Source organism: Pinus tabuliformis, chromosome 1_1 (genome assembly GCF_031772625.1).
Source record: "Pinus tabuliformis cultivar Carrire ecotype Pingquan chromosome 1_1, CPIR1, whole genome shotgun sequence".
Lineage (NCBI taxonomy): Eukaryota > Viridiplantae > Streptophyta > Pinopsida > Pinales > Pinaceae > Pinus > Pinus tabuliformis.
In genome coordinates this window covers 982,211,090-982,229,288 of record NC_142297.1, presented here as the reverse complement: position 1 = coordinate 982,229,288, position 18,199 = coordinate 982,211,090, and the positions used below count along the sequence as shown (strand labels likewise).

At 35.0% G+C, this 18,199-nt stretch overlaps 2 protein-coding genes across 2 annotated transcripts; both read right to left on the bottom strand.

Moving 5' to 3' along the window:
* Positions 1–14,667: 14,667 nt before the first annotated feature.
* Positions 14,668–15,339, bottom strand: LOC149217802 (protein SENSITIVITY TO RED LIGHT REDUCED 1-like). The gene has a single exon (XM_089390359.1). The coding sequence runs from the start codon at positions 15,337–15,339 to the stop codon at positions 14,668–14,670; it is 672 nt and encodes a 223-aa protein (XP_089246485.1).
* A 103-nt stretch (positions 15,340–15,442) lies between these two features.
* Positions 15,443–16,159, bottom strand: LOC149217801 (protein SENSITIVITY TO RED LIGHT REDUCED 1-like). The gene has a single exon (XM_089390358.1). The coding sequence runs from the start codon at positions 16,157–16,159 to the stop codon at positions 15,443–15,445; it is 717 nt and encodes a 238-aa protein (XP_089246484.1).
* Between the last annotated feature and the right edge of the window lie 2,040 nt (positions 16,160–18,199).

Below are 18,199 nucleotides of genomic sequence, written 5' to 3'. Positions count from 1 at the left end.
GACCTGATAAAAAATGAAGTTTGGCTGGTTGTGGAGGAATCCAGAGAGCTCAGATGGATGTACCCGGGATTAAATGCTACTTTCATTGCCCTAGTGCCTAAAGGAGAAGATTCCAACACCCCTGACAAATACAGGCCCATAGCCCTATGCAACATGATATATAAAATAATTTCAAAGGTCATTGCTACCAGGCTTAAAACGCTTCTTCCACTCATCATCTCGCCTGAGCAATCGGGCTATGTCGAAGGGCGCCAAATAACGGATGGAATTATTCTCACGCATGAACTAATTCACTCCCTAAAGCTGACCAAAAAGCCAGGTATGCTGCTTAAACTAGATCTTTCTAAAGCATTTGACAGCCTCAGTTGGGTCTACATACAAAAAATTCTTATTGCTTTTGGCTTTGCTCACTCGTGGGTTAGATGGATCTACAGTCTAATATCCTCAACATTCTTCTCAGTGTTAATCAATGGCACCCCTTCAGCCACATTTTGACCTTCTAGAGGCATTAGGCAGGGTGATCCCTTATCTCCCTTTCTTTTCGTAATTATGGCTGAGGGTTTGGGTAGAAGCATCACGGATGCTAAGCTTAATAGGCGGTTAAAAGGGCTCTCATTTCACAATTCCCCGGTCCACACCCACCAGCAATTTGTAGATGATAATATGCTTTTTGCTCACCCTTCGGTCCAGGAAGCTCGTCTTGTAAAATCCATTCTATCCACTTTCTCTGATGCTTCTGGTGCCCTCATCAATCGAGTCAAATCAAAATTTTTTTTCTTCAATACCCCTATTTCTACACAAAGAGCTATTGAGCGTATTCTGGGCTTCACCTCTGCCTCTCTGCCTTCCAAATATATAGGTGCCCCGCTTATGAGCTCAGCTCTCAAGCATTCCTCCTGGAAGCAACTGTTAGAAAAATTAGAAGCACGTCTGTTCCTATGGACTAATCGAACTCTGAACATGGCCAGCAGAATAGTTCTCATCAAAGCTGTTCTTCACTCCATGCCTCTGTATCTCTTCTCCATTCTAGCTGCCCCCAAATGGGTCCTTAAAGAAATCAAGAATCTACAACGTAAATTTCTGTGGGGAGGCTCAGGACAGAACTGAAAATGGGCTCTACTTAAATGGGAGAAAGTTTGTCTTCCCAAGCATGTAGGAGGCATAGGCCTTAGAGATCCTGAGCATAGTAACAAAGTGATGGGAGCTCAAATTTGGTGGCGGTGGTTGGCCCATCCTAATACTCCATGGGCTTCCCTTTGGACGACCAAGTATGCAAGTAACTATCCAATGGAAGAAAGATTGCGTATGACTGAGACAAGTTCGGGATCCGTAATCTGGAACGCATCCATACAACACAGATCTCTCATTCAAGAACACTGCTTCTGGGAGATCAAAAATGGGAACACAACACGGTTCTGGGAAGATTCATGGCAGCAGTTGCCAAAAATCAAAGACGTTCTCCAGGAAATTCCAGCCGATGAGAGAGGGACACACCATCTGGCCAAAGTTAACCATTACTGGACTTCTGTTGCTGCTCAGGAACACCGGAAGTGGAAAGACATTCATTAGCTCCTACCAAATAGCTCAGGACAGACTCAACATCTACAAGAAACAGAGTTACAAAAGAGGCAAATAAGAGTCTCAGAAGAACCGAACATTTTAAGATGGGGCTATGGAGAAAAAGGAATTTTCACAACCAAGGAGGCTTACAATATAATCATACAACGACAGATAAACAAAGACAGCTTATGGAAAAAAGTATGGCATAAATCTAATTGGCCGAAAGTTTCCACATTTCTATGGCTTCTATGTCACAACAGAATCCTAACGTGGGATAATCTCAGAAAGAGGAGTTTCTCGGGACCATCCATATGTCACATGTGTCGACAGGAGGAAGAAACAACACTTCATCTTATGCAGAATTGCTCAGTTGGAAAGAAATTATGGGAGAAGATTGCTTTCCGCTGTCAAATTGAAAGAAGAGAGCAAGACGACCTCAAAGGAACCATTAGCAAAGGAAGTCAAACCCCATTTCAAAGTACTCTTCTCAATGCGTTGTGGCAACTCCTTCCTGGTTTACTGATGTGGACTCTATGGAAAGAGCGCAATCGAAGAATATTCAAAGATCAATCGATGCCGCTGGACAAACTGTGGAATAATTTTCATCAAAACTTAATGGAGACTCTTTCACTCAAAGACTGGCATCCTGAAGACTTTCCAACTCTGCCACAGGAAAAAGCTGTTTGGGATAACTGGCAAATGCGGATAAACCACAATTCAACTAACGGCAGAAATCCCAACAACCACAGACAGGAAGCAAGTTCTTGGAATCCACCTCTCGTTGACATGATCCAACTCAACTTTGATGGGGCCTCTAAAGGAAACCCAAGACAAGCAGGTTATGGAGGAGTCTTCAGGGATCACAATGGCAATCCTCTAGGCATCTACATGGGTTCGATAGGCTGGGACACTGACAACTCAGTGGAATTGGAAGGTCTATGGCGAGGTCTAAAAATAGCACACAGAAAAAAATTCTTTCCCCTTATCATAGAAGGAGACTCGCAGATCATAATCAGAATGGCCACTAATCTTCAACAAGGCTCTCCAATTCATAAGGTAAGCAGCAGCTGGAGAATGGCCCAGAGGCTTGAGCTGATCAATCACTGGCTCTCTCAACACCAAGCAATCACTTTCAAGCATACCAGAAGAGAAGGGAATAAGCTGGCTGATCTTCTATCCAACCTTGGAGTGGAGGCAAAAGAAAATCACTTTGAAGGAGCTATAGACAGCCTGCCTCCCAGAGACCAGATGGATAAGCTGAGGGAAATGGTCTCTCAGGACAAATCTCTGATAGAGAATTCGCACCCGGATGCGGGTGCTTTTACTTGCCATTAATCATGGCACTCGCCACGACACCTGGGATGAGGACGGAAGGACGACACCTGTACGCGGAGGCCTGCAGCGGAGGATATCAGTTAATGCAGAAGGCAATTGAATCCAATTTGAAACAGAGCCAAGGGGACGATGCATTCAAGTCGAGCATGGTAGCTCTGGACTCGATGCAAACTAGGATTATGGCTCAACGCTCTCCTCCTGCGGAGATATCGGTCGCTACTCCTTATATTGGGACCGCCATGCCAATTTATGACCAGAATTTTCCCATTACTGCTGGTGTTCTGAGAGGGGATACTCTGGCTTTCAGAATTCGAGGGGTCGAAAAGCGTTTGGGGTCTCTGGCCTTAGGCACCATGCCGCGAAGCAGAGGTGTGCCAAGACGGGGAGGGAGGTCCGGTATCTGAGTTGGCCCTGAACTTGAAGAAAGCCTTGTTCCGCAAGGCACTTGCCAGACTTTTCGTCTCAGGTTTCCTAGCCGGCTTGTCAGACCAGAGGTAGTACTTAATCTCACAGTGTACATTTCTGAGGAAGAGCCTGGAGATCCCACATCAACCTCTCCTGCCTCTGCAAGTGTTTAGGACAGTGACATACTCCTGGGGGATATGAATGGCCTGGTGTATAGAGCTCACCGCAACGAGGAAGCCCCGGCTCAGGACGCCCTGGTTCAGCATGCCCCGACTCAGGAGGTCTTGGTTCATGCTGCTTCGGTTCAAGAGGTTCTGCCGCCACCTAATTCTGCTATGGAAAAGGGAGTGCTCAATGACCACGCTCAGCCTGGATTGGGAGAGCTGTTTCAGGACAGGGAAGGTCTTGTCATCTGGCTTGACTCACCCAGTCCGGAGAAGGGAAAGCAGCCAGCGTCGCCCAGCCAGCCAGCCTAAGCTTCAACGGGTGCTTCTGTCTAGTTTTTTGCAATTATGTCGATGATTATGTTGTTTTTTCCTTCTGTTCATTTCAGTCCAAGGTATCAGTTTATCTACTGCTGTAAGTCACAGGTTATTACAATATGCTTTCTATGTATTAGAGTCAATGGTGTAAACTGGTTCTGTCCTGCCAGTATCAATGGTGGTTTTGTCAGTTCAAGTCCAGGTTATCTGAAGTCCAGGAAAAATCATTATGGACTGTGTTTTGTAAATCAGTTTAAGCAGATAGACAGTATGGTCCAGCTTCTACTGTTTGAGGACTGGCCTCGGCTTCCTCGGAAGGTCTAATCTATGTACATATTTTTACTTTCTTTAATATATAACTAGCCTTTACTTAGAAAATATATATATATATATATATATAATTTATACATAGTAATTTCTAAATTTATAATCAATGAATATGAGCTATAATAATATGAAAAGCATATAATAAGAACAATTTCCTTTCTATGCCTAATCATTGAATGCTTAATCATCTATTCTTTCCCTTGGATTTGGATTTTAGTCTCCGTACGAATTGTATTATTGCTTGTGAAAAATCTTTAAGTTGTACTAACCAATATCAAATCTCATCCAAGAGGCACCGTTCATTCATATAAAACTTTAAACCAATAACGGATTGATTCACATCAAACTTTAAACCTGTATAAATAGCTTAAATTTTAATGTATAAATAGCTTAAATTTTAATGCTTTAAATTTTTAGTTTAATGTGTTCATCAAGATTTAATGTTTTTATATTAGTTTTACTTTTTAAGGTTTCCATTTTAGGTTTTATTTTTATTAAAGGCTTTGGTTTTACTTTTAGCATGAATGTTTTGGTTTAAACTTAAAGTTTTAGATTTAAGGTTTATCATTTAGTTTAATTATGTTTTAGGTTTTTAATTTTAGGTGTTTATTAATTTCTTAAGTTTAAACTGTTAATTGTTAGCGTTTATTAATTTTATAATATTATTGTTTTGGATTTGTTAATTTTTAAATTAATAATATTTATCTTTTGGTTTTATTAATTCATTGGGTTTATAATATTAAACTCTTGAATTTATTAGTCACTTTTATTTATAATATTAAAAATTCCTTACATTTATAATTTAATGCCTTAAATTTATTAATCTATATTAAATAATAAATTATTATAGAAAATATTGTTATTAAATTAAATTGTTATATATATATATTATAATACATTTTAGTTTAATATATAGTTTATCTAGAGATAATATTATTAATATATTCAAGTAAATATGTTAAATATATTCACAATATACAATAATTATTTACTATAACATAATGGTGAGAGATAAATACATATTATTAATAATAACTAAATGTTTTTTTTTTTCTAATTAATACTACCTAAGCACCCACTGGGAATTTGAACGAGTGACCTATTGCAAGGAGTGCCTTAACAGTGCACCCATTCACCATCAATTCAAAGCCCCGTGGGCAATGATAACTAAATGTTATTATAATATTATATGCGAATTATAGTTTTCTTCTAAATATAACTATTAATATATTAGCAATATTTTAAGTAATGATTAGTATTATATTAATATACAAAATAATGTTAATATAATAAATATAATTCTATAAATAAAAATTAATATGCCTATTATTATTTATATAGTTAGAGATAATCAGAAATAATGGTGGATATACTTGTATCGTCAACCACATTGGTAAATTTGGTTGTCCATATATATACATTATTAGTTTTACTAGCAGCTACAAAATCCTTGAAACCTTGCAACTACTAACAAAACCAAATTGGTATCAAATGACACAAGATTTCTCTACTCACAATTCTATGGAATGAAAACAATTCGTAGAAACACAATAAATCACAGTAGATCAATCACACATGAAATTAAATATTTTATCTAGGGAACCCAACTCTGAAAAACCCTTCATGCTTGTATTATAAACTCATCAATCTAATCCTAAAGGTTGTGCAATATTGATCAACTATTCCTAAATGAATTCCCAAGGCTTTCCAAATCAACGTGCAAGGAAGCTCCTATTTCCTTTAGCAATATGGGCGCTAAAAAAGGAATATATCCTATCTCCTAGTGCAATTCCCAAGAGAAATATTTTTGCTGAATTATCAAGCCTATACTCCAAACATGTAAAATCTTGAATTACAATTGTCCCTCCATCCAATCGTAATAGCTAATTTGCATTGAATGCAAAAGTAGAGCTAGATTTAGTTGTTAAACTAGTTAACTAAGAGTTACTTGAGTTAACAATAGTCAAACTGCTCAACTAAACTCAAGAACTCGAGTCTATCTCTATTCTAGAGCTAGAAATCAATTAACTCACAAACACTACTAGTTAAACACAAATATATTGCTAAATTATAACAACGAACTAGCACATAACTCACTGAAATCCATCTAACTTGAATTAACTGACAAATAAACTAATGGTATGCCACATCACATATTTAACTGACAACTAGCTTGAATTTCTATGAGACTGAACTCAAATTTTCTTCTTCGACTATGGATGAATTGTTTTGAATTTACTATGGATATCATGTTATTTAATAACCAAAATTGATTTGATTTGACTCAGTGAATCAAATTATATAACCTAGAGTAACTTTGGATGAGTTGTTTTAATTAATAACCAAAATTGATTTGATTTGACTCAATGACTCAACTTAGAACCTAGAGTAACTTTTGATCTTGTGTTTGAGCCAATGATTGTGCCCCTTTACTCCCTTGCAATTATTACCTATGTTTCTTCCTCAGCTTAGAAAAAGACCACATTCCAATCCAAACGCTTTTTGGCTTTGATCGTTCCCTCATTCAAGTAATCGTACACCTAACTCACTTTAACCTATTGTTCCTTACCGTACTCTACCGCTAATAAGTGGTCATCTCAATTTATTAATAAACAATTATTATTTGACTTGTATGGTCATATTAGTTAGATTATTGGTGGCCTGGGTGCAAGCGATAAGGACAACCTCTCAAATTTGGCTATAAATTCTTCAATTTCAGGTTGAATATCCGTTTCTTCTTCTGGTTGTGTATTAGTTATCTAATGGTAAAACTAACAACCACATGGTTTTTTCCCAATCACCCCTACCTTAGTTATTGTTCACAATTAACAAACCAACCTCTGTTCCTATTGGAACTATAAATCCATAGGATTTACACAAAAACAGTATCAGCGACTTTTTAGTATGGAGTTCATGCAATACACTGTCAGCATTTTAAATAAAACACTATCACAGCTTCAAATGGTCTTGGTGTAATTCCAAAGGAATTACACTACCGACGCTTTAATTCCAAGACTTCGCATTAACCATAAATAATAGTATCAACACTTTAATATTCAAAATATTGTGTTATACACAATGTACACTATCGGCCCATTTCAATTCTCCTTCTCTGATGCGATAACATGTGGTGTTATCGGAGATTGCAATCAGCGACTCCACTATCCCAAAAGCTTGGCTCTTCCTGCTCTCACCTTGCAATGCGATAACAATCGCACACCCGATAACTTACTAAAGCCTACCTCTAATGTTTTGTCTTCAGTAGTGTCGTCCTATTGGGGTTCACCCTTTTCAATGGTCTTCTGCTCCACTCAAGGTTCTGTGATGCGATATTGGTTCGGACCCGATATGGGCATGAACCAAATCTAATAGAATTTTAGTTCTGGAACTATGCTCCGTCTAAGTGATTTTTCAATTTCTCTATGTAAAATACAGTTTGGCCGCAAACTCTATAAAACGATTCAAGGAACCTGTGATCGTTGATATGAAGGAAAACTACCCAGCAAGCCTACGCTTAAGTGTTAATTGAACCACAATTAATAAGTGCAGAAAAAAATAGAACCAAAATTGGCACATGCATAAACTACCAATTAACAGAGAGTGATTAATTCTGATGAACAGAGATATATTTTTTTTCAAATGATAATGCTTCCGGGCTCTACCCTCTGAGAGTCTCATTGTCTCTTATTTAGAATTAATAGATAAAGCCTTCTCGGCCATTATCCTTTACAAAAGCATTCTTTTACATAAAGTGATTTAAAGCGTAAAGCTTTTTTATAACTTATCCATAAACGATATATTTAGCATGATTTATACTTAACTCTATTCTTATCTTAAACTAGGAAAGCATGGAAATTGATGGTTAAAGGACCCCACTCCCTTGTGTGTAGAATTTTTTTTGGAATATGCTTGAAGATTTTTTTCCTATAAGTCACATGCTCCTGCATCAATTATGGTACTTATTTTTGGGAGACTCTTCTTATTTATTATATTTATTTTTTATGTATCAAGGACTCATTTAGATATATATAGAGCCTCAATTTCAGAGAAAGAAAAGAGAAAGATGATGATTAAATTTTTGTGACATTGGAACCTTTTTATTAAATTTGATTATTATAAATTTTTGGTTTTCTTTAAACTATTTCAAACTATCAAAACATGATCATTTATGATATTTAAATCCATTTTTGTTGTTAATTTTTTTTTTTCGGATTTTTAGTTGTGTTTTGGGGAATTATGAAGATTTAATATTATTATTTCTTACCATGGTTTGGAAATCAAGATTAATATATTTACATCTTTCCTTACAATATTGATTCTATTCTTAAATTTAATTTATCATATTAATATTTTAACACCATTGTTTTAGAAGTTAATTTCGACTTGTACATTACTTGATTTGAATTACTAGAGTGAGTTTTTTGAATATGGGTCATTTGAATATGTGAATTTCATACACATGGGATTAATACTTTAGATATAATAGCATATGTGATTTATATAGTCTTGTATTTCTTTTTGTTTAATCATTTCAAGCTTTTAAGTGCTAAAAGATTTAAATTTATTTGATCATATTAATATTTTAATACCATTGTTTTGAAAGCTAATTTTGACTTGTGCATTACTTAGATTTGAATTATTAGAATGAGTTTTTTGAATTTGGGTCATTAGAATATGTGAATTTTGGACAAATGTGATTAATACTTTAGTTGTAACAGTGTATGTGATTTATATAGTCTCGTATTTCTTTTTTTTAATCATTTCATGCTTTTTGTTGCTAAAAGATTTAACTTTCCATAGCGAGGATAATGTTAGATATCTACACTGCATTGATTCTTGATGTGAAAAATGAAAAAAAAATAGACTTTTCTACATTTTTTAAAGATACCATAGGATTACATCGTTGTAGTTCTCTAAATTTTATTAAATATCTCAATAAAAGTTATTTCTCTAAATATGCATAAATAGAATATAAAGAATTCAATCATATTATTTTTCCAGTTACATAAGTTTTTGGGTACATTATTTTTGTATATGGGTAATTATTTCTTGTATATGATATCAATCATTGTACTTTTGTAATTATACATCCCTAAATCTATTATTATATAATTTACTAGTTAGGTTAATCTATAATATAAACGTGAACTACTATATATATATATATATATATATACATATATATGTATATATATATATATATATATATATATATATATATATATATATATATATATATCTATGTATATATATATATATATATATATATATATATATATATATATATATATATATATATATATATATATATATATATATATATATATATATATATATATAATAATATGATATTCCCACAATCTCTCTTTGTAATAAGAAGAGATTCATAGGCTGACAGAGCCTCTAAACTTGTCAAGAGTGGTTATTTTAAATGGCTTAGGTTGTGTGAAGAAATTTAGTATGAGTTGTATCCCCTTGTTGACATATGGTCCAAAATGCCCATAAACACATCTTAGAGCTCAATTTTTTGAGTGATTGGCCAAAATTTGGTAGTTAAAAGAGATAGAAATCATGACTGCACCAACACAGGGACTTTCAATACTCTAAGAACCGGTACAATTCATTTTGTGTGCCATACCCTATGTCTAGTTGAGTGCTAATATTTACCTTTGAAATGTGATATTTCTTACTTGAATTATCTCTTTGTGCAAGTTCAACGATAGTGAGCCAAGCCCCCCCACTCCCACAAAGGATTTTGTTTTGGATGGTCAACAATCTAGTGTGGTAAGGACTTTAAATATTTCATTGATTCCAGGAGAGACATATGTTTAGGGAAGGGGAAACCATAGATGCCATAGGTACAGGGGCATGCCATAGTAGTAGTAGTTAAGCGAGAAAGGGATGACATGCTGAAAGACGGAAGGTATTGGAAGGGCCAGATCATGTTCCCATACTAATGAAAGAATAAATGATATTTTTAACAATATGAGGAGGAGAAGAGTTACTCTGAGGGGAGATTACCATTGAGGATGGAGCTACAACATCCTGGAAATCCCAAGGTCTCATTCCCAAATATGTCACTTTCTCATCAACAATGTAAATTGTATTCAACCTTAGTGATGGAGGACTGACCTATAGAGACACGAGAGGATAAGGGACCATTTGATTTTCCATTTATGTAGGTGAGAAACCCCAGCTCTATCTCCCTCATGAATTCCTATGCCTTTCTTACTATTGTAAGACAGGGGACAATCCCTTAAAATATGTCCTTAATGGTGGCACCTCCAACATATGAATGTAATTCCTTAATAATCAATCATTTGTTAATGCATAAACCCCCTATATCAAAGATTGAACTTGATCCAGACTTATGCATGAATGCAGCAAGATAGAGAAATACACATATACACACAGATGTAGCAGAAAGAAAACTTCATTTCTTTAATATCAAATAATTGCAATATGCTTACATATAAAAATGGAAATAAACTAGCTCAGACAATGATAGCTTATCTCTCACAAGAAATGTGGTGGCTACATGCCTCTGAACTATGTTAAATTGAAGCTTGAAGGCCTATTTATTATTGAGAAATAATGGAAAACCATAAACATCCAAAAATCCAACCCTAGGTGTTGAAGAACTAAAATTATGGGCATCGTTTGGGTAAATTGGTATATCAACTTCCCGGGGTCGTAAATTTGGCATGCAAGCTTCGTTTGACGTACACAATACCTCGTTCGAAAGGTATATCTAATGACTACAAATTCCAACTAAAAGCATAATTTCAAGCCTCATGTTTTTCCAAATAGCGGAGGCTTTCATCCCATGTGTGTCGATTCTTTCAGTTGTACATGCGTAAAATGTGTATGATCATCCTATTCATGACCTTTGTTTGGCCATCAGTTTGGGGGTAGAAAGTCATGGACTAAGTGAGCTTGGTGTCCAGCATCGACTAGAGACTTGACAAAAATTTACTTAGGAACCTATTTTCGCACTCTTAGAAAATGGAATGTGGGATCCGAAAGTGTACCCATGCCCATTCAAAGAATATCTTAGCGGTGTCTTCTCCTATGATAATCTTCTTGTAGGTCACTAGAATGACCATTTTAGAGAATCCGTTGACAACCACGAAAACATAGCTTTTGCTATGCTTAATAGAAGGAAGACATAATATATAATCCATGGATATGGATTCCCAAGGTCAAGTAGGAGTAGGAATAGGAGTATATAGGCCTTTCTTATTCATGGTCATTTTGGCACTTGCATAGACAGTATAGGATCTTATCTACTTCCCAACATCGTGTCGAAGGTTCAGCAAATAAAAATACTTCTGTAGAGCTGCCACTATTTTCTCTACCACAAGATGTCGAGTGACCCGAGTAGTGCGCCTCCAAAATCATATTGGTATATTCACTTAAGGAACACAGAGGTATCCTAGGTGGCATAACAATGCATCTTGGAGGTGAAATTTTCGAACTTGTTTTCCTTCAAGTAGTGTCTAATATGTGTTTCAAAATTACGGATCACTCTTATAAAGATGTGGCCACCCTAGAGTCTCGTGCCCATAAGATTCAAGCACAGTGGTTAGCGCCATGACCAAGAGTTGGATGAGGTAGTCTACAACATTTTTTATTCTACCCTTCTTGTAATTAATGTTCAAATGGAACTGTTGTAGGTATGTGGACCATTTTTGATGGAAATTGTTCTGCAACTTCCCTTATGTCTATATGAACTATATGGATGAGTGATCTATTTTAATGATCGTTTCCTTCCATAAAATTTAATGCTTCCATTGTCAGCGTGTGTTGCACAAGGAATGCTTCTCTTTCTCATATGTGCAATACTTTCAAACAGTGTTTGAAAGTGTCTCATTGTGACAAACCACTAGATGCACCTGTTGAGTAATAACTACACCAATAGCATATTCAGAGGCATGTCTCTCTAGCTGAAATGGTTGTTGCAAGTCTAGTATGGGAGAACTCGTGCAGAGCAGTGGTGATGCTTCAACTCGTAAAAATTCCTTCTCTTGGGATTCACATCAAAAGAACTTTTCTTTTGCTCCTCCCTTGGTGACTCGATTCAATGACCAAGTGATATGAGAGAACCCCAACACAAACCTGTGGTAGAAGTTGGTAAGAACTAAAAAGCTATGTAACTCTCTTAGAGTGGTTGTGGTTGGCCAATCCCAAATGACTTGTATCTTAGCTAAGACCACATGCACACCAAACTCATCAATGATGTACCCGAGATATTGAACCTGAATCATACCAAAAGTGCATTTCTCCAATTTCCACACAACTTGTGTTGTCGATGGGTTTGGAGGACGTGTCCAATATGGTGGAGGTGTTCTTCCAAACAATAGCTTAAGATAATAATTTCATCCAAATACACCAACAAGAATGAGTTTGTGAAAGGTAACAAGATGTCGTCCATGAGCCTCATAAAGGTTGCAAGGGAATTTGTTAACCTCAAAGGCATGACGAGCCATTTGAAAAGGCCCTCCTTGGATTTGAAGGAAGTCTTCCACACATTGGAGGGTTAGATCTATACTTGGTGATAAATGGACTTCAAGTCAATCTAGTTGAAATATTTGGTCCCCTTAAGCTAGTCCAAAAGATCATCAATGTGTGGGATGGGATATCTGTTTGAGAGAGTGATCTTGTTCAACACCCAATAGTCAATACAGAGTCTCTAGGTCCCATCCTTCTTCTGAACTTGGGCTAATGTGCTCTTTCTACAAAAGATCTTGAATTTTCCTCTTGATTTCATCATTCTCTAGAACAGAGCATTGATAGAGCATTGATAGATCTTGAATTTTCCTCTTGATTTCATCATTCTCTAGAATAGAGCATTGATAATTTTAAGGATAATATTAAAATTACCTTTAGTTTTGGATTACTGCATATAATCGTGAAATTAATTTTATACCTATAAAATTCTTTTTATTTTATCTAATACTATAATATAATCACTTTGTTTTATCGAATATTATAATATGATTTAGGTAATAGTATAAAGGGTTTTAAAGTTTATTGTATTCATTATTATTTTTAATTATAAATTTAAGTTAATTTAATTTGAATACTTAATTTAATATTTAAATTCATTAAAAATATAAAAAGACTAAAATTTTAGTAAACTAGATTAAATTATTGTAATTAAAATTTTTAAAAGAAAATATGAATCACAATATTTCTCCTATGTGGGGAAAAGAAAATTTTTAATAATATAAGTTTTTTTTTTTGGAATTTTTGTGTCTGAATCTTGATAAAAAATTTAGGGTGAAATAAAGATTTGTGTTACTTCAGTTAGTTTTTTCATTGTATATATAGGTTCAGCACCAAGGAAAAAAACCTTATAGCATTTTCATTGTGCAAAGTTACCCATTAAACTAGTGATTTCAATAAATTCTAGCAAGATTTTAGAGAAATTAAACCACAAAAAATTAGCTGAAAATTTTCCCAAAAAATCTCAGTAAAAAAAATCATTCTAAATTATGGAAATTTATATCTATTTTATTATAAATATTTTTAATTTATAAATAAATTTTATTAATTAAAATACCATATTCTCACACACTTATAATTAAAAACAAAATTATAAAAATTATAGCTAAAACAAATATAAATAAACATATTTCATTAGTTTTAATTAAATATGGTTTGTGTTGGCTTTGCACAAACGATCCCACCCAAAGAATGAACGAACATCCGCTAGGTCGACACCTGATAATGTACGATCCCACCTAAAGAAATGCCAGCTTAAACCGTTAAATGCTTCAGTATACACAGTATCAAAAGTGGAAACTTCATTTGATGGGTTTGATAATGTACGATCCCACCTAAAGAAATGCCAGCTTAAACCGTTAAATGCTTCAGTATACACAATATCAAAAGTGGAAACTTCATTTGATGGGTTTGATAATGTGGAAACTTCAGTGGAAACTTCATTGGATGGGTTTGATCCGGATCAACAATGAAAACTTCATTGGATAGGTTTGGAAAATTCAGTGGAAACTTCATAGGATGCGTTTGATCTGAATCAACAGTGGAAACTTCATTGGATAAGTTTTGACTGTATATATCTAGATATATCTAGGTTTAGCATCCTGGAAAAACTTTATAGCACTTTTATTGTGAAAAGTTACCCATTGAACTGGTGATTCTAATAAATTTGAGCAAGTTTTTAGAAAAATGAAACCAGAAAAATTCAACTCAAAATATTTCCAAAAAATCTCAATAAAAACAAATTATTGGAGATTTATATCCATTTTATATCCATTTTATTATAAATACTAGGATTGAATACCATATTCTCACAAACCAAAATAAAAAAATTACAAAGAAAAACAAATATAAATAATCATATTTAATTAAATATCATTTTCGCTGGCTTTGCACAAACGATCCCACCCAAAGAATGAACGAACATTCCCGCGGTCGACACACGATAACAAACCATCCCAGTTAAAGAAATGCCAGATTAAACCGTTAAACGCTTCATTGCATGGGTTTGGAAACTTCAGTGGAAACTTCATTGGATGGGTCAGTGGAAACTTCATTGGATGGGTTTGGAAACTTCTTTGGATGGATTTGATCCGGATGGGTTTGACCCATCCTGCTCAATAGTGGAAACTTCATTGGATGGGTTTGACCCATCCTGCTCAATATCTGTTTCCGGCATTGATATTTCACACAGTATTTGCTCATCGTTCATTATGGCTTTACTTTTCCTGGTACCAAAACGCTGTGTAAAATGTTTAAGACTCTGGCCTAGTATGATAAACTGGTTCAGCTTTTCCGGTGTCCAATTGGCCTCCTGTAAATTGATATACTTTAACACTTGGGAGCCGGGCATGAAAAATAGCGTGGGCCTGTTCACTGACCATCTGCAATGTTTACTCAGAGAGAGAAAAGGGCATTCCAAAGAGCAACTCAAGGCCTTTATAGCTTTTCTCTCCGGTTCAGACAAGGACGTATCAAATATCACTATATTATCCACCCAATAAAATTTGCGTCTCAATGAAATGAGAAAAGCTATCTGCATGTGATTACTAGGTTTTGCCATTCCAATGCCATGGACAACTACTTGTAATTCTGAGTGATATGGGTTTGTTCCAGTCACATTTCTTATTCTTCTCACCATTTCTGGATCCCTCATGTGTTCCATGAAATTCTCGTAAAATGAAGAATTCCTCAACTTTGTCATTCCCAAAAGTATTTTCTCCATTGCTTTCTCCACTGATTTATTACATTTTACAATATTGAATGCGAACATTTTTGGGTCCTGCCTTTGGAAACCATGCAACGAGCCATCCCAATCAAAAAAATGCCTAACTTAAATTATTAAAAGAACTCTCATACAATCGCCCTATTGAACAATGGCGTGCACCCCTCAAAGAAATAGTTGTATGTGGAAGTGGCAGTTCATGCAGCATATGATCACTGTCCAGAACGACTTCGATTTTTTTAGTCAAGCGGTGATATGCAAAAAATTCTTTGTCCAAGTCGTAATTCTTTAAACTGTTTCCTAAGATGATAATCTTATTCAAATTCTCGTGCGTCCAGTTTGCCTGCAGTAGATTGTCAGTGAGAGAAAGATCACAGTGAGGCATGAAAAAGAGCGTGGGTCTATTCATTGTCCTTCTGCCATTTTCGTTAACGGAGAGAAAATTACAGTCTAAAGCGATTATAGCTTCTTGTTCGGTAGTTGACAGTACTGGATCGTACACCACGATATCACACACCCATTCAAAATTTTCTCTCATCAAAATAGCCAAACATAACTGCATGTGTTGAGGCTCTACATCAGTGTTCTCGTTATTGTGAGGATCTATCACTCCAACGCCATAGAGAACAACTTGTAACTGTGAATGATGCGGGTCTATGCTTCTCACCTTTTCTATCCGTGTCATCATTTCTGGGTTCTCTATTTGTTTCACAAATTTTGCATAAAATGAAGATTTCTGTAACTTTTCTCGAGCGAGCTGTATCTTCATGATTATTTCCTGCACTTCCGCATTGGCTTCTGCGTCAGAGTGACTCTCCATAACTGTTTATCGAAACCCGTCAATGAATAGAAAAGGCCGTTCGATTATGGGTTACAGCTAGAAGTCCTCTCTTGCCCAACTGCGAAACAATTCCATTTAACACCGGGATTTCTAATCATATATATGCTAGCACAACCCACATTGCATTATCGAAGGGTGGTTGTGTGCCAATAATATAGTGGTCGGCTCACTCTCCAAAAAATAATAGTTGCTTCCTAGGTGTCGGCATACTCTCGGAAATATAATTGTTGGTTCCTAGAAGGGCTGTGTTGGTTAATTTCTCAATATACATAGGATGCATATTGATTATTAATATATATGTGAATCCGAATTTTGATATTAATAATATCAAAATAGCTATGAATTTAATTATGTGTTTTTATTTTTACTTATGGTTGATAGGCCATGGTTCAAACAATATGAACCATTTATATAAGGATGACACAACAAGTAAACAAGACAAAAGACAAAATAAAGATGATAGTCAAGGGTCACAAAGAAATACTGAAGCAAACCTAGAAAAGAAATCTAAAGGAAGAGCCAAAGTATTTTAAGGAGCTCATAGAGGTCCTCGCCATAGTGGTGGCATCTAAAGGACAAGTAGATGAAGTAGAACAATTTGAGTATGAATGGATTAGGATAGATATTGCAATAGTTCCAAAATTTACTGGTAAAAATTTTAAGTTTTGCGAATTTTCAAAATGAAGAATTTTCTTCAATGTAAAGAGTTGGTTGAGTATTAGTCTAATAACCCATATGATGAAGTATGTGATGGCTTAGTATTGGATCTTATAAAAAAATGCATTTGATGAGAGGTCCTTGTGCAAGGTAATACAGGCTACATTTTCCAAAGAAGGATGGAAGACCGTGGAAGTAGAATTTGGTATGAAGGAAAGTGACAAAAAGAAACAAATTTTGTTAAAGTCTATTGACGAATCAATAGAAATTCAATTGTAGGTCTCAGAGTAAATGAGAAATACTCTAGGAGGAAAGCAAATATGGGAGAATCCCACTCAAATGTGTATGATAGTCGCAAAGACTATAGAAGTGAAACCCATAATGCAAACATGCATATGGATGAAGACGACACATAAAAGATTGCAGAGTGAGAAGTTGAAGCCTATGCGTGTGAAGTAGAGAAAGATAATATAGATTCTCAAGAACCCCACAATGACATGGATGGTGAAGATTATGGTGAATCCCAATATGGTGAGACACATGTGGATGGTGACCCCAAAGTGAGTTGTGAATTATGTTGGTATTGGTGCTATATTGCTCAGTAAAATAACTTTTATTGGTACTATATTGTTCCAATTTCTTAGTCTTGGATAATAGAATTTTTGTATTTCCTCTTGCCCCAAGTTAGATACATATGTGACAAGTTTCCTTGTGAGACTTAAATTATGAGATGAAGTAATAAGCATAAATATTTATGAAAGTTAGGCAATTTTCTGCATTTAGAAACTTTTTAAGGTTGCAATTGTGATTGAACAATGTTGTGACCCAAATTTATATCATTTTCCCAAGATATCATAAGCACTATTTAAAACTTAAAATGTATAGACAAACTAACTATTCTATTCTAAAAAGCACTATATTTGTATATGGTGTTGAAAAATGTAACTAGCTTCGATCTTCATAAAATGTATTTATCAAAAGAATTTTTATTATTGTTACAAAGACTTATTAAATCATGAGTTTAATGCTTGGGGCATCATTTTATTATCCAAATTCATCATTGTGGACTCATAGGATTAATAAAGAGTCATTAGAGTTATTCTATATTTTATGATACCCTTCTTGGGCTTTCAAACGATGTAAAAAGAATTATTTTTCAGTCAAAAATGAATTATGTAACCTCCACATCAAGTCAGCCTCAACGAAGGAAATTCAATCTCATTGGAAGATTATACATACAAGTCAATTCAACTTCATTTGGAGCATCTCATCTGTGTCACACATTTCAATATCTGAAGTTGGAAGATGGAAGCTCAGAAAAGTCTGACAATGAAGAAGGAGGCTAAAAGGAGTGCGAGTTTG